Raw genomic sequence first — 22,724 nt, 5'->3', positions numbered from 1 at the left:
ATGTCTGTCATCTGGGTGGTGTGTGACCGTTTCTCTAAGATGGTCCATTTGGTCCCCTTGCCTAAATTGCCTTCCTCATCCGAGCTGGTTCCTCTGTTTTTTCAAAATGTGGTTCGCTTGCATGGTATTCCGGAGAATATCGTTTCTGACAGGGGAACTCAATTCGTGTCTAGATTTTGGCGAGCATTCTGTGCTAGGATGGCCATTGATTTGTCTTTTTCGTCTGCTTTCCATCCTCAGACTAATGGCCAGACCGAGCGAACTAATCAGACCTTGGAGACTTATTTGAGGTGTTTTGTGTCTGCGGATCAGGATGATTGGGTTGCCTTTTTGCCCTTGGCGGAGTTTGCCCTCAATAATCGGGCTAGTTCTGCCACCTTGGTTTCTCCTTTCTTCTGTAATTCGGGGTTTCATCCTCGTTTCTCTTCCGGTCAGGTGGAGTCTTCGGATTGTCCTGGAGTGGATGCTGTGGTGGAGAGGTTGCATCAGATTTGGGGGCATGTGGTGGACAATTTGAAGTTGTCCCAGGAGAAGACTCAGCAGTTTGCCAACCGCCGTCGTCGCGTTGGTCCTTGTCTTTGTGTTGGGGACTTGGTGTGGTTGTCTTCTCGTTTTGTCCCTATGAAGGTTTCTTCTCCTAAGTTTAAGCCTCGGTTCATCGGCCCGTACAAGATATTGGAGATTCTTAACCCTGTGTCCTTTCGTTTGGACCTCCCTGCATCTCTATTCATAATGTCTTCCATCGGTCATTGTTGCGCAGGTATGAGGTACCGGTTGTGCCTTCCGTTGAGCCTCCTGCTCCGGTGTTGGTTGAGGGTGAGTTGGAGTACGTTGTCGAGAAGATCTTGGACTCCCGTGTTTCCAGACGGAGACTTCAGTATCTGGTCAAGTGGAAGGGCTACGGTCAGGAGGATAATTCTTGGGTGACAGCCTCTGATGTTCATGCCTCCGATTTGGTCCGTGCCTTTCATAGGGCTCATCCTGATCGCCCTGGTGGTTCTGGTGAGGGTTCGGTGCCCCCTCCTTGAGGGGGGGGTACTGTTGTGAATTTGGTTTCTGGGCTCCCCCGGTGGTCACTGGTGGTACTGAACTTGTGTGCTTCATCTCCTCTGTTCACCTGTTTCCATCAGGATGTGGGAGTTTTCTATTTAACCTTGCTCCTCAGTCATTTCTATGCCGGCCAACAATGTTACCAGAAGCCTTTCTGTTGCATGTTCCTGCTCCTAGACTACTATCAGCTAAGTTGGACTTTTAGTCCTAAGTTTGTTTTGCATTTTTGTTCCAGTTCTCTGTGATTGAATATTTCTGAGGCTGGAAGCTCTTGTGAGCTGAAATTGCCACTCTGGTGTCATGAGTTGATATTAGAGTCTTAAAGTAATTTCAGGATGGTGTTTTGAAAGGGTTTTCAGCTGACTGTGAAGTTCCCTTTTCTGTCTTCCTACTATCTAGTAAGCGGACCTCAATTTGCTAAACCTATTTTCATACTTCGTATGTCAATTTCCTCTGAAATCACCGACAATATATGTGGGGGCTACTGTCTGCCTTTTGGGGAAAATTTCTCTAGAGGTAAGCCAGGTCTGTATTTTCCTCTGCTAGGGTCAGTCAGTCCTCCGGCTGGCGCTAGGTGTCTAGGGATAAAACGTAGGCACGCTACCCGGCCACTGTTAGTTGTGCGGTAGGTTTAGCTCACAGTCAGCTCGAGTTCCCATCTTCCAAGAGCTAGTCCTTTTGTATGGTTTACTACGTTCTCTTGCCATTGAGAACCATGACATTTATCCAACTCATGTCTAGCTTCTTAATGGAAACACAGACTTAGGCTTTATTCACACATCATTATTTTTGATTAGTATTTCATCAGTATCTGTATGTCAAAAACAGGAATGTCTCTAAAACACAGAAGTGTCAATCTTTCAATTGTAGTTTTTCGTTGTAAGGTCCACTCCTGGCATACAAACGGTGATACACAATACGCACCAAATGCTGACGTGTGTATAAGCCCTTAGTAATGGCATGGTGACCTCTACATATTTGACCATGGATAAATAGATGTAAACCGTTTTTCACTGCTGTCCTGTTACAATGTCTGTACAGTTTCTTTAGTGTTTTATGGTTTCTCTGTATCACTAATGCCAAGCTGTAACATCCTCTCCCGATCCAGATTCACACTAAAAATAGCTGCTGCATTCCCTGTTTTTGCTTTTATACGGGCTACGATAGTCCCTCCTGATAGGCTGTGCTGTACCATGTGATGTTCTAAAAAAAAGACCAAAGAAATGAGTCAGAGCATAAATTGGTAGATGTGCAATAAGTAGGAGCACGTTCACACTGTGGCCATTTCACAAACAAAACCCAAGAAAAAAAAATTAATGTGCATATACCCTGTAGTAAATAAATAGTACTAGTACATGTAAATAGCATAGGGTAACACTATTTTCATCAACAAAAGCGTAAAAGCCATCCCACCGCAACAAGGTATACCCAATTGGGACGGTCCTATCCTGTCTATAGTATTAAAACCTTCCCTTGTGTCAGCCGTTCTCAATATAGATGCCCTCGGAAGAAGCTAGTGGCGAAACACGCGTCGGGGTGTGGAGACGCTACACCTGACATCTCTGGTCATTAGTGATGAGCGAACATGCTCCTATAAGGCGTTATTTGAGTATGCTCGGGTGCCAACACTATTTCACCATTTTATTGAAGACACTGTGTATGTGAATTCTCAGACATAGTGTCTTCAACAAAATGGCACCGGATATCGCCGGCTGCATACGCTTTGACTCTGGTACCATTTTATTGAAGAATTGTACTACAATGTCAACATAGCAGTGCGCATGCGCCAACCGTCACCATTATACCTATGGCCAGTGCGTGCGCACTATTATGTTGACATTGTAGTACATTACTTCAATAAAATGGCATCAGAGATCGTGGTATGTGCATGTATTGTCTCCAGCGCCATTTTATTGAAGTAATTTACTACAATATTTTATGTTGATGTTGTAGTGAGATACAATAAAATGGCGCCTGAGACAACGCGTGCGCATACCACGATCTCTAGCGCCGTTTTTTGTTGAAGACATTGTATATGCAAATCTGCAGACAGTGTCTTCACAAAAATCGTGCCACATAGCATGGTATGCACATTCGCTTAATCCTGCGCCATTTCATTGAAGAATACATACTTTGTATTCCGGTCCTGGCAGTGATTTCATCTCTGCTTGTTGTCAATAAATAGAAACAAATGTTGATGCTGAAAACTCCGACAGAGATAAACCTTCACTGCTGAGACGTCACTACAAGCGCATCCTTTTCTCCTTTTCTGGTGGAAAGCTGTGTGAACTACACAAACCAATAATATAAATCTTTTTTATGTGCTGATAGTTTTGTTACAATGTATCAGTGCAGGGAAATGTTTTAGTTTGGAGTCCTGACTGTTTACTCGATAGACTGTTTAGACTACGGTAGATACCATACGAATGTAGCAAACTGTAAGACATTTATTGATTCGGTGTTTCAGCACAGAGGCTCTAAAAGGGGCTGTCTAGAACTTTTACATTGATCCTTAGGATAAGTCATTAATATCTGATCCATGGGGTGAGATACCCGCACCCCTGCCAATCACGTTCTCCTGCTGCCGGATATGCTGAGTTGCAGAGCTGCATAGCTCCATCAACAGAATAGTGTCTGCGGCCTTGTACTGCACGGGCACAGCTGATCAGCGGGGGTGCCGGCTGTCGCACCAGATATTGATGAGCTATCCTAAGGATAGGCCATCAGTATAAAAGTCCTGGACAATCCCTTTAAGTATTGATTCTTATTACACTGATAACTTTATCTTGTGTTTTATTTTGTCTTGTAGCTTTCTGCGAGGAGGGTTGCAGGTATGGTGGAACTTGTGTGGCCCCAAACAAGTGCGTTTGTCCCCCTGGATTCACAGGAGCTCACTGCGAAAAAGGTACAATCATAAAACTAATGTTATTGTATGCAGGGGTGTAGCTGTGGAGGGGGGGACTTACCCCAGGAATAGCTGGGTAATTATGTGGAGGGAGCACAGGGTCTGGGTATCCTCTTAATTTGTAGGACCCATTGAGTTTCTGCCATTTCCCACCTCTCCTGCCTGTAATTCAATGCTTTTTGCCAATGGCTGCAGCTCGGTCACAATAGACAGTAGAGGAACGGAGCGTGCAGAGAGCAGGGATTGTGCTGGGAGTGTGCAGAGAGTAGCAAGTGTGAAGAGAGCAGGAGCGTGCAGAGAACAGCAAGTGTGAAGAGAGCAGGAGCGTGCAGAGTGCAGGGAGAGCATAGAGAGCAGGAAGCGTGCAGCGCGCAGGGAGTTGTTTCCTCTGTTCACCATAGCCTCCTGTCTACAGCTGTGGTGAGATGAGACGGTGACCTGCGTGAGAAGTAAGTATGTGTAATGTGTGCGAGTTTGTGCAATGTGTTTGAATAGGTGTATGAAATTATTAATATGTGCAGTATAGTGGTATTATCGCTGGATATGCTATACATTTATCATATTACTTATGTACAGTATAGTGGTATATTATTATGTAGAGCATAGCAGTACTATTTAGGTGTATAGTGTAAAGGTACTATTTATTTGAACAGTAAAACGGTATTAATGTGCACAGTATACCAGTAATATTTATGTGTACAATATAGTTTTAGTATTGTGTACAGCATCCATGTAGTATTTATTCATATGTATTGTGTACACCAGTTCCATTCATATACTGTATATAGTATAGCAGCAGTATTTATGTACAGTATAGTGGTATTTATGTGTACAGAACAGCAGTATTTTTTGTATTTAGCACCATGGTACAAATTACGTGTACAGTATACTAGCACTCTTTGTGTGTACCATATACCAGTATTTATGTACAGTATACAAGTAGTATTTGTGTACAGGATACCAGTAACTATTTATGTATAGTATACCAGTACTATTTGTGTATACCGTATACCAGTATTATTTATGTACAGTATACCAGTACTATTTGTGTACCGTATACCAGTATTATTTTTGTACAGTATACCAGTACTATTTATGTGTACCGTATACCAGTATTATTTATGTACAGTATACCAGTATTATTTTTGTACAGTATACCAGTACTATTTATGTGTACCGCATACCAGTGTTATTTATGTACAGTATACCAGTACTATTTCTGTACCGTATACCAGTATTATTTATGTACAGTATACCAATACTATTTGTGTACCGTATACCAGTATTATTTGTGTACAGTATACCAGTACTATTTGTGTACCGTATACCAGTACTATTTGTGTACAGTATACCAGTACTATTTATGTGTACAGTATACCAGTATTTATGTTCAGTATACCAGTACTATTTGTGTACCGTATACCAGTATTATTTATGTACAGTATACCAGTACTATTTGTGTACCGTATACCAATACTATTTGTGTACTGTATACCAGTATTATTTGTGTACAGTATGCCAGTACTATTTGTGTACCGTATACCAGTATTATTTATGTACAGTATACCAGTACTATTTGTGTACTGTATACCAGTATTATTTGTGTACAGTATACCAGTACTATTTGTGTACAGTTTGTTACTATTTATCTGTTTAGCAACCTGTGTGTGTAGTACCGTATCCCATAAACTATAATTTTACGGTGGGTATAATTTTACCCAATAGTATGCCACGCTGTATTTCTTGCCATTTTTTGCTGAATCAGCGGCCCAGAATGGAGCTTCCATTGCCAATGTGAACGAAGCCTAAAACGATTTTGCGTTTCTCTGGCTGGATGATAAACTGTAACTCTGATGAGAAGCGTTAGGCTTCCAGTCACTATCTGGAGCGGTTGCTCAGCATTAGTGATCCTGCTAATTACTTCCCTTTCTCACAGCTGAAATCCCACTAATTAATTGATTGTGACAGTTCGGTCTCAAATTTGCCGTAGGCGAGATTTAGCGAGCAAGGCTACATTTTGGCACTAAGTTCATCGTCATCTTGTGCTTTAATTGAGAACAGGAAGGAAATGTAGAAATAAGCAGAAAGATCTAGTGCAAAACATTAGAAAAAACTTTCATTTCTCAATTTTATGGGAAAGGGGGACAGATCTATGGCGATTGCTAACTTCCACCATTGATATAGCTGGAAGAAACATCATCTTGTCCATGTTTTCTTGAGTCATCTCTCGGTGACTTCAGTGATAGAATAATTAGAGAAAAAAACATAGAATGGAGAATTAGTATAATATGAAAATAAAGATATATATATATATATATATATATATATATATATATATATATATATATATATATATATTCTTACCATTTTTGCAACATTCATTTCTTAAAATCGATAGGGAAAATGTTATAATGCTTGAGACATTATTTTAATCTGTCACATGTCATCTTTTTGATTTTTACGTTAAAATATTAGATTAGACAAGGGATGAAAGTTGAGCGAAAAGATTTGCAGCACCCTGGTTTATCAGCCACTTTGCTTGTCTGTGGCGACCGGACCAGAGCCCTTTAAATCTCCTACTACCTTCGGCGTCCCCCTGATCAGTAAGCCCCTCAAGACATCATTACTTTTCGGTTGTGATGCCCACATGATGTCTCTGGGGCTTTCTAATCAGAAGACATGCCAGGGATACCACATTTAGTTTGCAGGGCTCTGGTGCCGTAATCATGGTCTACCAAACTGGCCACTAGACCAGGGTCCTGCAAATCTTTTTGCTCAACTCTACAACGGATATAGTGAGGGAATGTTATCTTATTTGCCAGGAAGGACAGGGATGCAGATAAATCAGTGGCACCAGATGTCCTCCTTTCGGTAATTTAATTAATACATAAAAAGCACAATGTTTCGGCCATGCAGGGCCTTTACCAAGCCATAAAAAAGACATATTGCAATGGCTTGATAAAAGCCTTGTGTGGCCAAAACGTTGTGATTTTTCTGCTCTAATAAAGTTGCCAATAAAGGAACGTCTGGTGCCCTGGTTCTTGGATTTCTCTGTATTGCTACAACCTTGTGGAGGGTTGCACCAAGTGTGTACGGACAACAGAGTGGTGCACACTACTCATCTATTGCAAGGAAGGACAGGGATGCAGAGAAATCCAAGATCCAGGGCACCAGACGTCCTCCTTTTCATAATTTTATTAGTGCAGAAAAGTCACAATATTTCGACCATGCAGGGCCTTTATCAAGCCATATAAAAGAGAGATTTCAGTGGTTTGATAAAGGCCCTGCGTGGCCGAAAGGTTGTGATTTTTCTGCACTAATAAAGTTACCAAAAGGAGGACATCTGGTGCCCTGGTTCCTGGATTTTCCTGTATTACTACAGCCTTGTGGAGGGCTCCACCAAGTGTGTACGGACAACAGAGTGGTGCACAGGACTCATCTATTGCAAGGAAGGACAGCGATTGTTTTATTTGAAGAAATTTCATAAAAAAATGCAATCCCATTGACTTTAAAGTTCTACAATCCGAATTGATGAACATTTTCCTCTTTCCCACAAATTAGATTTATTGTGAGGATTCAAAACAAACTTTGTGTTTTGAAGTTTTGATGCTTTTTATTAACAAATTGTGCTTTAAAAAAAAAAAAAAAGAAATAATCATGTGGGAACACATTGTTCTAAATGTATCGCGCTGATATTTCATTCACGTATCTGTTTTCTGAGATGCCTGAGATCTGAAACACTTGCAGGATTTCAGGAAGATTTTGACAGAAAGGTTTCTGAGACTTAATGAAGAATTAACCAACATGTGATCCCTCTAATCCCAGTCCTAATTAACATACAGAATGCGCAATCCCCTCGCCAAAGACGATCAAGGGGTTTTCTTTTATTTCATGCAAATGCAAAAAACAAGCCGAGGGTGGGTAGAAGTCCCACTGGTGGCCTAAGGCCAGCTCCATCTTTATGTAATCCAGTAGAGATTGGGCCTTTATGAAAGAACTGAAAAGAAAACAAAATAAAATCAGTTGAATGTGTCAAGTTTAAAAAAAAAAAAAAAACCAATGAAAAATATAGAAAATTAAAAGTTTAACTTATCCAAATTTAAGACTTTTTAATATTTAAGAAACGATCATGATGTTGACAGCGAATGATCGACCAATAAGTGTTACAAAATTAAACACCACAACTAAAGCCAATGGGTATGTACATTTTTGGATCCTTGTATATTTTTCTATATTTTGTTTTTGGGGAAGTTTTCCTTGGTTTCTGCTTTCTTTATATTGTCTAATTTTCCATCGGTCATTACATGTCGAAAAATGTAAAACAACCCCTCTCGTGGCCAGATAGGAACTTACCCCCATACACCCCAACAACTTAATTTCTTCGATGGGAGAAGGGAATGGAGATCTTGTTAGCTGATTGTACGCCAGGGTTCCTCAGGCATCTCATCCTTGGAACTAATTTAGTCAAAAATTAGGCATTTAGCATCTGTGAGTAATTATTCCTCCCCGCTAATGGTATGTTCTGTACATTGATTTGTGTTTCGTTGTAATTGAGAAGGAATCAAACAATGCACCAGTCAATTAAACTGAATTAAATGAAGCCATAGCACTGGCTTTCCACCATAATTCTGAGCAGTAAATGTGCAAACACTTGAAAATGAGATTCGTCTGTGAGATACGCCATGATGTCACCGATTCTCGACGATTGGCAGACGTATTGCTGTAAAATCGTGCAATTGCTAGCATTGCATGGCCCAAAAGTCTCCTTACACCAACATGTCACTTTCCACATAGAGCGATTTTAGCCCTTAGAATTTAGTACATATGGAAATTCAGATCTTAAAGGGAGTTGTCCGGCCTCAGGCTCCAAGTCTGCAGACTCAGTGTGACTGCAGACCTGTGAATTCTCACATCGTGCGCGCTGAGAGGATTCTCCAGGTCAACGGTGGTTGCATGACTGCAAGTATGGGATTTGCACACATGCAGTTATGTGCCGACTAGGCGGGCGTGGTCTTGCTCAATGCAAGTGATAGAGCGAGGCCAGATACAGTCTAGTGGCCGGAATGATGCAAATCACATAGTTGTAGTAAAATGACCGCCCGCTCCCAGTGTTATAGAATCATTGCATGTCCATGCAAAATCGCGGAGACATGTGCAACTTTGATCCAAGTGTCAGATCAAAATCAGCAATGCAAGTCTATAGGTCTGTGAAAACAAAAATTGGACTGCATTCAGATGTCATCCGAGTGCGGTTTGATTTTCAGAGACGTGTGAATGAGACTGGAAAGGGTTCTCCATGGGCCATGTCCAATATTACAGCTTGGTCCCAGATTGTTAGGAGAAAAAATCCATATACTCTCATATAAATGGAGTAAATGGAACCAAGGGCATAAAGAAGCATTAAGGGCACACTCAGACGAATGTATAAATTGGACCGAGATCGGACTACAATGCACAGAGTTGGCCGGCGGGTCTCCTGACACATGTGTGACAGCTGCATAGAAATATATGAAGATGTCATGATCTGGTCGGGAGAGCCGCCGGCCAGTCCGTGCATTGCAGTCCGATGTATACGGTCATCTGACTGTGCCCTTGTCCTACAATTTTACAGACGCAATAATGCCTGACATTACAGCTTGTAGAGGGGGCTTTCACCCAGGTTTTTCTGACCCCTCAGTTTCGGTATTACTCAGCAGATTTTCTCATTGCAGCTTTAAAAAACTTGGATAAGAAACTTTATTCAAGCTGCTGTGGCTGCCATATTGGATATCACCTATATTCCCAAAGTATAAGATGCAACTGGGAACTTGTCAGAATAAGACGACTCCAAGGATTCACTGGCTGATAATTTTTGGGCATATATGCCCTTTTACCCTTATGTGACCAAACCCAATTGAATTCCATTTTTAATGTTACTATATGGATAAATAATTCTAGAATTTTTCAACTTATCCCAGTGATTCTGAGATTTCTTGTTTTTTTTGTGTGACACATTGTACTTCAGTGGTAAATTTGGGTCAATATGTTTTACGTTGCAGAAAACAAAAATCCACTTCTAAACTTTGAATTTTAAGACCCTTAAACCAAAGCATTTACCTTGTGACTACTTTACGTCAGCATCATTTTTTAAATGGCTTTTTATTTAGTTAGAATGTTAGAAGGGTTGAAAGTTTAGCATACATTTTTCATTGTTTCAAGGTAGTTTATAAAACTTTTTTTCATGACCAATTCAGTTTTGAGGTGACTTTGAGGGGCTATTATGTTGGGAAACCCCTAAAATGATACCATTAAAAAAAATAAAAAAATAAATCACCCTTTGATGTATTCAGAACTGCTACCGGGAAATTCGTTAAACACAAAATGGAACAAAAAAAAAAAAAATGAAAAAATTACATTTTTTTTACTGTAAAATGTTGATAAAAATCTAACAGGTCATCATAGCTTGTTTTTATTACTTTTTATTAAATTTTCAATATTTATAAATTAAAGGGGTGGTCCAACACCTAAAATGTATTTTCTGTCTTTACACCCTAACCACTTTTGGAACTTTTAGACTTCTATCCACCTGAGTTAATGGGAATTCGTCAGGTTTTTGCTATGTAATCGGAGAGCACCATGATGTAAAGGCAGAGACCCTGATTTCAGTGATGTGCCACTTACTAGGCTGTGTTTTGCGGAGTCAATAAAATCAGTGTTTTATTAGCAGGAAATTATCACTACAGGAATAGATGTCTAGTGCTTCCTGAGCCAACCACACCTCCAGCACTGATTGGCAGAAAGCTATCAATCAGTGGTGTGGGCGGGGTTATACGGAATTCAGCATTCGAGCTCTGATAGATCTGCAGCAGAGAAAACTGTGATTATATCACAACTGTTTAACCCAGTAAACTAAGTGATACATTGCTGGAATCAGGATCTCTGCCCCTACATCATGCTACTTTTAGATTACATAGCAAAAACCTGCTGACATATTGCCTTCAAGGATCACAGAATCAAGCTGAATTAACCACATCCAGATCAGTCAACCAAATTGCCGAGGCAGAAACAAACTTCTATCAGATTTGGCCTGCAGACAAAGTCGATGAAGCTGCCATCGACTAAGGTTCCGTTTCAGTGAATTTAGGGGGGGGTTTTTTAAAAAAAGGGGAAAAATATATATTTTTTCCTTGAAAGTCATTCTTGGCCGATGATAGAGAGTGGCGGAGCCATAAGGTAATGAGGCGAAACATTTGTGTACGATGCGGTAACGCCGGTTGGTAAAATCAAATACAAATTTAAGTCTAAATGAGATAAATAATCTTCATTTTCACATATTTAGTTATAGCTCAGAATTTTAAGCTGTCGATCCGGAGATTTAACCCATAAGGGGGGAAAATTTAAAAGTTTTTCGTGATTGGCAAAAATCAGTAAAGGCTATAAAGTAAAACCACCATTGCGTACACCTGATGAACCCTCCGTGGCTACAGCGCTCCCAACTTATCTCTCCTTACCTCCACGTTCCATCTACTCATGGTCTACTGCAGTCATTATAGAGGTTGTCCTCCTTTGGAGACATTTTTTTTTCTTGTTTAAGTGCATGTATTTTGACCTAAAAGTAATCTTCGTAATTGGATTTTATTACAAATGTTGCAACGTTTGCCCTCTATAGCCTGTGTGTTGCACAGTCTATTGCTGGATGCCAAATGGGTTAACTGGGAATCTGTCAGTGAGCTCGTTCTAACTGCCCAATAGAAGAGTATTTAAAACTTGTCTTCTTTTTTAAGCTCCTCTCAGCTGATTTCTGATCACAGACCACATCAAAGTTGAATGTGTCGGGAAACAAAAGAGCCTGTAAAGGACAAATGGTGCAAAAGTAAATCGAATAGGAAGAAAGATTTTTAGCCCCAAATGCATGCATTAAAATAAATAAAAAAAATTGTTCCCAGTGGTTAACAATCCCTTTAACTGGTCTCAGAGTTGATGCTGATGTGGACGGCACAAAACTGCTAAGGCCGTGATGGGAAAGACATGATTAGATGGATGTGATCTCTGCAAGGAAGTAAGCAAAAGCCAAGGAGGAGCACTGGAGCTACAGGGCATTCATCTGTGAGTAATGGCTGGTCTTCGTTTTTGGTGGAAGTTATGTGGGGGTGTTAAAACCATTTACTGCAAATTTTTAGTTATCTCAGAAAACCCCTTCTCGAATGCAAGACGTTTGTACAGTGGTGGGCACAGACAGCAGAGGGCCCATGGGAAAGTTCAGTATATGGGTCCTTTGCCGTCCAATAGTTCGTCAAAATCCACAATTCCACCTACTTTGGAGGTGGTAGTGGGCCCCTTATATTTTGGGCCCCTGTGTGACTGCATAGGTTGCATCAAAGGTATGTCCTCCTCTGCGTTTGTAAACCCCATCCAGTCCCCAAAAAAGTCAAAGCCCCCATTGCTAAACAAGGCAGACCATAGAGCTGTGAAAATTGGGACAAGGTCTGTATGGGTAGTTTCTCTTATTGGGGTATCCATGTTTGTAATGGTGCCATACTGCTTCCAGGGTTAGCGCCATATTGCTTAGGTTGTGAGCCTTCTGGCTACAAAGGTCAGGACTAGGATGGGTTACCGGGAACAGGAGGAGGGCTGTCCTTTGATGAGCCAGGGTCATATCATGCCCATCATGAAGGGACCCTATCTCTTGGATGCTGAGTATTGAGATGACTGGTCAACATTTGTTGGTCTTCATTTTTTGGTTCCTGTTCATGCTATTTGTTCTCGACACCATCGGTGACTGGTCAGCAACGTTGGTTTAGTGGAGGTACCAGTGGTGAGCAAGGGACACCGGTGGCATCAGCTGTCACCCAACCCCAAGTTGTCCTGTAGAAGCAAACTTAGGGCTCGTGCAAACGGACAGTCTCTCATCCAAGAGAATTGGGCTAATTTTGCAAATGACACTCTGACCAGAATGTGACCACAGTGGGATCTGATTCTCTCAGATGAAAAGAAGAAGAAAAAAATATCTTCATCTTCTTCTTTGTGTCACTGCTCTGAGATGTCATCCGAGTGCAGGTCGATGGTTTCCATGGACTCATCGACTTGCATGACCGAGTGCCCTCTGAATATCGGATCAAACTTGAAAACACAGCGATTTTTCTTTCTCTGTTCAAGGAAAAAATCGGACCTGTGCGTTGCCCCATAGACTAACATTGGTCTGAGTGTGATCCGATGTTTTGTCGGATCGTACAAGGACCGATAATACATTCATGTACACCCAGTCTCAGACTGAGGTGCCAAGGGCCCACCAATAACATTGACTCCAGGGGCCCACTGTTTAGCTACATGTAAATATTTCATTACCCTCATTTACAAATTTACCTATGCTTCTATATAATAATTCAGCGGGCAGTTTGTTAAATGAATAAGATGCTGCCTTTGTCTGTGTAGCGCCCCCACTGCCGCAGGGCCGAGGGGTACCCGGTACCGGGCCTCTGAGTATCTGCTCTGGGGTTGTCACGGTGGCTAGGCCCGGTCCGTGACCCTGCTGAGGGGCGTACAGTGATAGATGTAGACGGTGATGTTGCGGTGCAGTGTAGATTGTAGTAAATAACGAGGACACCAGGTTGCAGTCTCTTTACCTCTTTACTGAAGGTCTCTGGGTCCTCAGTCCGGAATCCAGATAACCAGGCTGCGCAAGTCCGGCCGGTCCAATGGCACCTCCAGAGTTCTCTTAGCAGGTGGAAATCTGTGCCTTCCTGCTAGCGCTATGTGTTGTGGTCCTCCCCTGCTGTGCTTACGGAAAGTCCCCACAACTGTTGTGTCCGTTTCTTAAGTTCCATCACAACTCGATTAGATGATGTTCTGCTAATCCTCCGTCCCTCCCTGATGTTACGGTTAGGACGGCACCCGTATGACGGGTAGGCTCGGAGCTCTTCCGGGACCCTAGAGTCGCCCCTCTCCACAAGTTGCCCCCCAAGACTGCATAGGTGATTTAGGTGAGACAGCCCGCCTTAGACTGACTGTCCTGCCGTTGGTTTAGAGTATTGCCTGAAGCTGAATATTGTAATACTCTCTCGGCGTTCCGGCCACCGGTTGTGCGCCTCAGTAGGATGTTGCCTCGGTCTTACAGCACGACTCCTACTGGTATTCTCCTTCTTGCTTTGATCTCGTTTCTCACTCAGCACAATCTATCTCGCTTCCAATCCCTCCTTGGGCACCGCCGCTATGCTGAGCAGGCACAGTCCCGTTACGTTCGCTCAAGTTGCCAGGCCTCTGTCAGGATCCCACCCCTGACAGGGACCCTACCGAATCTTCTCCCACAACACCCTCTGCCACAAGGTGTTGCCTGGTTCCAACCCAGTCAGCTTTCTGTTTAACTTCCTGCCTGACCCCCAGTTTTACCAGTATGTGAGGAGTGGCCTAATGAATAGAACCCTTAGCTCCCCCTGGTGGCCCGGCTGTGAAATGTATTGGTGTCTGTGATACCTGGTCAGGTGAACTCCTTCAGTGCCATCAGACGTACCATAGCTCCCCTTAGTGGCGGAGCCACAGTACTGCAACGACCAGGACTCTGGGGCGCTGCATCTGTACATAGTGGATAACGTATATTGTGCCCAGTACTGCTCATATAAAGTGGTGCCCACTACTGCAGAGGGGCCCACCGGAAGATTTACTTGTTCTCCTATGGGCCAGTCCGAGCCCTGGTCTTAGACTTGAGCTCAAGACAAAACATTTCTCTATTTTGCCATAATTTGGATATTTTTCTCTTTTTCTGGTGTCGCGCAGACGTCAGTCATCATTCACACTTGACTTGCAGCCTCTCCGACATCATTCAAGAAGACATTAAGCCGCCCGTTGTAAATTTTTAACAACCTGAGTTCACTCCCCTTTGGCTAAACTCCCCATGACCCAAATAAGAAAACACGTCCGTTCACTGTGAGTTCATCCTTTCCCCTGTAGACAACAAGAATACATTCTCCTCTTTGTTTTCTCTGCTCTCCTCATTACGGTTCAGTAGTAGATGACAGACGTGGATCATTTAACCATTTTACAGTCATAAAATAAAAGACGAAACAGAAGACAATTTTGAAGAATTTGCCGTTTCTGACATTGTCAATTTTACAATGAAATTAAAACTGCGTAATGATTTTTTTTTTTATTGGTTTCTTACAGAAATTGCCTAAGAAATTGGAATGTAAACTTCAAATGATACTGGTGATGTAGTAAAGCGGAAGCGATGTCGTCAATATCAGGCGGAGAGTTAATGTCGTTTTTTTTTTTTCCTGATTAAATGGTTTTGTGGGCTGCTCAAGTTGATGGAAAAAAGTATATAAAAAAAAAAGATCAAGAGTCAATTTGCTCGACTTTCTCACAGGCGTCATTCATTAAATTGTGGAATGAGCCATTCATGTTTACTTTCCTTTCAGATGCCGAAATAGGGGTCTGAATGTTTGATAAAACTAATGATGAGCGAACATGCTGGGATAAGGTGTTATCTGAGCATGCTCGGGTGCTAACCGAGTGTCTTTGGCGTGCTCGAATAATATATTCGAGTCCCCGTGGCTGCATGTCTCGCGGCTGTTAGATAGCCACAACACATGCACAAATTGTGTTTTATTTATTTATAATTATGTTTTAGTAAAAAAAATATTGTTGGATGCAGAATCAGTTAACGGAGAATCAATCGGCGAGCGTTCTTTTTTTCTGAGACGTTTCTTCTTTCTCCCTTACAGTCCAAGCAATATGATCAGTTTTGCCTAACGCTTTCCTTTAAGCTGGCATTCCTGTATAGAAAAATTAAAGGGGATGTCCAGGATTGGTAACACAAGGCTGCTATTTTTTTTCCCTGAAACAACGACGTGCGTGCCCATGAGTTGTGCCGGCAGTTCTCTTCACAACCTGTGTATCGGGGTGGCGCGCTGTTTTGTAAGAAAGGTGAAATGTTTTTACCATTCTGCACAACCCCTTTAAGTCAGTTTGACTCTAAAGCATCCATGCGATCAGCGTAGTATGTTCCCCCATATTCCTACAGGGGGCAGCGCTCCTATTTTGCAGCAGTAGAGACATTAGTAGGACTTAATATCCTCCTGGGATCCCAAAACTGAGAGGATCAATTGAAGAACCAATTTTGTTTTGCATGGTAAATGTTATGCTTTTTTATCCCCCCAGAGAATAATGAGTCCTGACAGACGTATTAACCCGCATTAGCAGGAAGTGATCTTTAGCTGCTTGTGCTGCTGCTGAATGTAGATTATAGACTGGTAGCGCAGGCGCCGAGCACGGCCTCCGACAATCTGCGCCAGCTCCTGTTGTCCCTGCACAGCACACGGCCAATGTCTATAACACAGATTTATCTCAGCCGCTCGCCTGGAACATTCCTAGGAGCAAAAGGCGCACAAATGGCAAAATGATTACAGCTCTGTAAATAGTCATAAACTTTATATCATTAGAAATTAAAATGTGAATGTGTTTTCCTTCTATCTGGCCCTTTGTACGCGACGTGTTCCTGAACTTATCAACTCTGAAACCTTCTGCTCGAAAAAGGCAAAGAACTGGAAACAGAACACATCTGTACAATGGGAGGTCTACCCAGAGACCAAACTAATAGTATGGGGAGGCATCTGTAACATGAGTGACTGCAGCTTTTCACCCTGTATTATACTCCAGAGCTGCACTCACTATTCTGCTGGTGCAGTCACTGTGTACATACATTACTGATCCTGTGTTACATCCTGTATTATACTCCAGAGCTGCACTCACTATTCTGCTGGTGCAGTCACTGCGTACATACATTACATTACTGATACTGTACTGATCCTGAGTTACATCCTGTATTATACTCCAGAGCTGCACTCACTATTCTTCTGGTGCAGTCACTGTGTACATACATTACTGATACTGTACTGATCCTGAGTTACATCCTGTATTATACTCCAGAGCTGCACTCACTATTCTGCTGGTGCAGTCACTGTGTACATACATTACTGATTCTGTACTGATCCTGAGTTACATCCTGTATTATACTCCAGAGCTGCACTCACTATTCTGCTGGTGCAGTCACTGTGTACATACATTACATTACTGATCCTGTACTGATCCTGAGTTACATCCTGTATTATACTCCAGAGCTGCACTCACTATTCTGCTGGTGCAGTCACTGTGTACATACATTACATTACTGATCCTGTACTGATCCTGAGTTACATCCTGTATTATACTCCAGAGCTGCACTCACTATTCTGCTGGTGCAGTCACTGTGTACATACATTACATTACTGATCCTGAGTTACATCCTGTGTTATACTCCAGAGCTGCACTCACTATTCTGCTGGTGCAGTCACTGTGTACATACATTACTGATCCTGAGTTACATCCGGTATTATACTCCAGAGCTGCACTCACCATTCTGCTGGTGCAGTCACTGTGTACATACATTACATTACTGATCCTGAGTTACATCCTGTAGTATTGTATTATACCCCAGAGCTGCACTCACTATTCTGCTGGTACAGTCACTGTGTACATACATTACATTACTGATCCTGAGTTACATCCTGTATTATACTCCAGAGCTGCACTCACTATTCTGCTGGTGCAGTCACTGTGTACATACATTACATTACTGATCCTGAGTTACATCCTGTTTTATACTCCAGAGCTGCACTCACTATTCTGCTGGTGCAGTTACTGTGTACATACATAAAAGTCTAATATTATAGAATCTACACAGAAGCCATCGTTATGTCCTACATGAATTTCCGTGTATCGGCTCCTGAATGACCTCTTCATCTTATAGCAGCTGCTGCATTTATGGTTAAACTGTTGACTTTGTTATTTTTCTAATTTAGAACTGATATTTTCCGGTGACATTTGGTTTTAGGTTGTGTTTTTTGTATTTTGTTGAGGCGGATAAAACCATCACGCATCGTATGAGCGGCTCTGAGTCAATAATTGTTTTGCTGTGTGGCTGTGCAGAGGAACAGGCAGTTCTGTACTCGGGGTATTGCCAGAGAGGAGCGTCTGGTGGATGTTTTTTGCCTTCTCTGATCCATTTGGGCTTTACGTCTTATGTTTTGAAGTCTAGTAGATTTATGTTGCTTACAGTGAACTCAGATCTTTTCTTTTTTTGCTCCCAGAATGACCGGCGCTTTCACCGGGGTCTAATGTTGCTTCACTTCTTTCTGTCGGGAATTTTGCTTCTAAACTAAACTTTGAGCATTATAATCGGGTTGTAAAAAATTACTCATGTGTAACCAGTGTTTGTGTACCCATAGTCGCACCAGGTGTACGTGTACCCATAGTCGTCTTTTCTACTCCACTTCTGACAAAGTGCCTTCCAAACCCAGAGAGCCCAGGGATCTCCCCAGAACATGAGATGCTTATGTTGTGGGAAGACTTCTCAGTTCTGCTCCTAACGTTGCAGGAAGATCCGCGGCTGGTTCATTCATCGCTGTCCATACTTGGACTGTGACACCTGGATGCGTGAATCCAAGCTTCCTAGGAGTACAAGTCACATACCTGCTGCTACTTAGGAAATTGATTTTGGCCCCACCATTTCCTTTGTTCCGTCCTTTTCTTAGTTCCAACGTATTTTGGTCCATTAGAATCTTGTTGGGCCAGTGGCTTCTTTTTGGTGTTCCGTTGGGAGGGTTTTTATTGTTGCCAATATTTACTCTTCGTTAGTCGACTTACCATCAATCTCTGGTTATAAAAGATATCAGAGAGGTGTATAATGGGCACTGCCACCCTTCTACACTACTATGCCATGACAAACCAGTTATAGGTCTTTTCTTTCCACTCTTCTCAATCTTTGACCATAAGGAATTTTCAACGAGAAGCTTAGACTTCCTAAAAGGTTCTGATCCCCATTGTTTTCCCAAGAAAACTTTGTTTCTTTCCCAGCTCCAAACTGGACGCAGTATGGTTTCTGCCATTCCCAACTCCAAGTATTTTTTTTTGTTCCAGAACACGGAGAGGACGGAGTTGTGTTTGGGCATGGGATCGTCTCCACAAATCCCAGCTCTCTAGTCATTTTCTTTTTCTGATTTGGAAAGACATTCAAGATGAAGTCTAGTTACTTTGGTCAAGTCTTTTGAATTTCTTTTTTTTTCGTGTTTCTTTTTCCTTAATTCAACTTATCAAAACAAAAGTATCCAAGGCAATTGGAAACTGTGGTAATCAATAAAGTCAACTTTAAGCCAAGGGTCAAACTGAGTAGAACCGGAATCTTATTATTGATCTCCTGGTCATGGGTTAAGCTCGAGCAGCCTTTCTTCATTGATCTGTCTGCTCAACGTTCACGTGGGTGATGCCAAATGACCTCTAGAAGATGACAAATCCAAAACCAATGGGAAGATTGCAGTAAAACTCTGAGACATCCTCATCTATTGTCTCCAGTCCTGTCTTATCCTGGTGACAACTGTCCAGCCAGTGGCTCAAGTCTTTGTGTACACGACCAACCAATAAATTGTCAGCATTGAAGTTCTACTTCTGAACTTACTCCTTAAACAAAAGCTAATTGAATTCTTCGGAGAGGAAGATCTCAAAGCCATTTCCAGACTGGTATCAATCAGGGATGAGGCTGGAGCAGCACAAAGGAGCGGCTCACTGCAAGTGTCCAAATGCCGATGCTCTATCTCTGTAATGTATTTTTGTTTCAAGAGTGAATTGCAGGTGTTCTTTTCTGCTGCTGATTCTTCAAGAAAACTTTCTGAGCTGCTCAAAGGGCGTCTCAGGTCAATTTATATCTTGTCTGACTTTTCACGATGGAACCAAGGCATCGACTGAAGGCATTTAACTCTGTGTAGCTACTTTTGATGTTGTATTTTGTAGATTTTCAGATAATATATAGGGAACTAAATACAAAATTTCTACTAATGAGATTGTCCTTTTTTAATCATTTGTAGTTCATAGGTTTGCAGAATTATAAAATGAAACCATTTATGCACCCTCACTAGGTCCAGCGATGACTCTCTGCCGCTGATCCAGTCTTTGTTGACCGGCTGCAGCTGTAATATCATGCCTATAGTGCTCATAATGGCTGCAGCCAATCACTTGGCTCAGATGCTTGTGCCATCTGCATCTGCAGAGACGCTGAGCCCATCGGTTGCAATCACTATAGATGTGACGTCACAGCTGAAGCATTACATGGTGCCATGTAATATAAGTCACAGGAGAACCACATTTGTAGATCTTCTCTATTCTGGACACGAGTTGAGGATCCAAAACACAACTTTATAAACACAGAGTTGGAGTGGGGCAAGAATCATCCAAGACACATGGTCCACATATGGAATGTGTTAAATAAAGAAATAACTTTTACTTGTTCTATCCCCCTCCTCTCCAGTGGACCCCTACAACCCTTACACAACTACTGTCCTCGGCAATCAAGTGCCACACATGTCACCGCTAAGGCTAGTGGTCGGCTACAGTGATCATGTGAATAATAGATGGCATGGGATCACTGCAAGACTGGTGGGGACCACTGAAGCTTCAATGGCAGGGAATAAGTTTGGTTTACCTTAATGGTAAACCCACTGGCGGACACTGACAGAATAGGGCCCCCTTGCAAGAACAATATATGGACCCTTTGCACTCCATTAGCTCATGATAATGCGCAATTCCACCTGCTTTGGACTTAGAAATGGGCCCCTGTTTTGGTGCACAGGTTGCCCCAATGATATGTTGGCCCCTGGGTAAACCCATGTAAGTGGAAGGTGCCCCATATGTATGAAATTCATTTTTTCCAAACCCACAAATTTCAGCAGGACTTTCTGATGATCTATCTTGGGGGTCTCTTGCCTGACATATGATGTTGCCCAAGAGAATTATTGTGAAGAAAAGACGGGCGCTACTGCTCCTGAAGTGTACATGCTCAAGGAAAGGACCCTTGTCCTGACTTAATATAGGTAAAAAATCTCAGCACCGAAATGAGGGAGAACGATGATCCTGATGCATTAAGTGGGCTCATAGTGTGCATCCCACTGCGTCTGCCTTGTGCCAGCTCCCCTACAATACAAATGTCCTCGATAAAGACCCTTGTTGAGCGAAACGTTGGACCTTTTCTTGCCGGACTAAAATTAAAGTATTCAATTATTGCATCAAGATGTTTGTTCTCCATCACCATTTTGGTGCTGACGTTTTTTGCCTACAGAGAGAAGGCTTGGGCAGCTAGAAATTCCATGGCTGATCCTTTTGTCTTCAGGGGAGATAAGTCACTGCCAGAAGTGTTTGGATTCAGCTTCCTCCTCTCTTTGTTGAAAACACCACTTGGCTTCATCATGCACCCATGTGTTTAGAGGTTGGGAGAGATAGTCATCCGCCGAAGGAATTTTTGGCCAACTTCTATCTCTTGCGTATAGCCAGATTAAGCAATGCTTAATTTCTGGGGCTTCTAAGATAAACCTCTTACCTGAAATTATCGTTATGTTATCTACCACTTCATCTACTTTACCTTCCTTGATTTCTTTAGTAGAATGGATTCCAGTGGAATGGCAGTGGTTACGACCATTCGATAATTGAACATTCTTACAATTATAACCCAGCAAATGAGTGGAAAGTCTCAAATGTTTCTTCTTACGTCTCCTGGAAAACGCTTGAAGAATGAGAAAATTTCAAGTGATTATTTGGGTCTACAAAAAAAGTCTTGTTTTTTCCTTTTTTCCACAGAAAGTACTGTATGTGGGTCTTATCTAATATTTCAACTCTAATGAAGTGAAGGAGTCTGAACTGCAGTTCCACGACCAAGAATGGAGCGGTTTCTGGTGAAATATAGACTCCTTTTCTAGTCTTTGACAACTTCTTTTGGGATGGTCAATATGTTTGGAATTCCAACTCTGGAGAACTTCTTTGGCCACCACTTGGAGATCTCCAAAGGATTGACACCTTGCTTACCCCAACGGGATGATCTCCGTGTTAGCTGGAAGACTCACCCATGCCAGGGAATGTTCTTCTTAGCACTTTGTTGGGTTGCATCGTTCTCCTCGATTTTCTCAAATGACTCAACCTCAGTCTAATGTGAACGGGGTCCTTTACCGTCCTGGGAATCAGAACATAAACTCGTCACTCGTATTTCATCACCTCTCTATTTTGCTGTCTCACCTGGTACCATTTGACCAGTAATTCTCCACCCATGGACAGATGTAGCAGGATTTTCATACTCTTGACTCCCGTGTTCTTGATTTCATATTTCCTTAAGTATTTCTTATGTAAGCTGATAGCTTCTTGTCGCACACCTGCATGTAATAAGTTGTTGCCTGTGGCTTCCATAAAACATGGAATAACTGGGTCACAGGATATAAAGACGCCTCCATCTGTATACTGTACCCTTTTATGTAAGTGCTGAAAGCAGCCGCAGCAAATCATTGCAGCACTGAGCCGGAGACGTGCGGAGATCCATTCTTACAAGGCATCTTGTGGACACTTTCGTCTCCTTGGGATGCCGCGCCGGAGAATTCGGCTTATAGTATATAATGTTATAATAATAATGTAGAGTAAAGAAAGAAAAAAAGAAAAAGGATGGTGACTTTATGATCGCGCCTCCCAGGACATGATGTTTGTGTAAATCAGGAGAAGACTCATCACGAAAAAAAAAAAAGGATCTCCCGATGGTTCGTGCCTCCTAATGAGAATTTCGAGACTCTGCAATGTTAAAGTTCCTTCCCAATTACTTTTTGATAGCACGAGATAGTGAAGATAAATGGCTCGCCTCAGGCCCAGTCACTGCGAAGCCTGTGTGACGGATCCTTCCATGATTTGTCGCTTATGAGAACTTTTATACGATGCTGCATCTACAACACTATCGATA

General features: G+C 42.1%; 1 protein-coding gene across 4 annotated transcripts in view; it reads left to right on the top strand.

The window, feature by feature from the left end:
* NELL1 (neural EGFL like 1) overlaps positions 1-22,724 on the top strand; it is a 988,017-nt gene that overhangs the window by 752,319 nt on the left and 212,974 nt on the right. For all 4 annotated transcript variants that reach the window (XM_077287196.1, XM_077287197.1, XM_077287195.1 and 1 more), the window contains one exon: positions 3,860-3,955. In XM_077287196.1, the coding sequence (XP_077143311.1) occupies positions 3,860-3,955 (96 nt within the window). The remainder of the gene's footprint in view (positions 1-3,859; positions 3,956-22,724) is intronic.

The sequence above is a fragment of the Ranitomeya variabilis genome, chromosome 2 (assembly GCF_051348905.1).
Source record: "Ranitomeya variabilis isolate aRanVar5 chromosome 2, aRanVar5.hap1, whole genome shotgun sequence".
Classification (NCBI taxonomy): domain Eukaryota; kingdom Metazoa; phylum Chordata; class Amphibia; order Anura; family Dendrobatidae; genus Ranitomeya; species Ranitomeya variabilis.
This window is presented reverse-complemented; position numbering and strand designations above follow the sequence as displayed.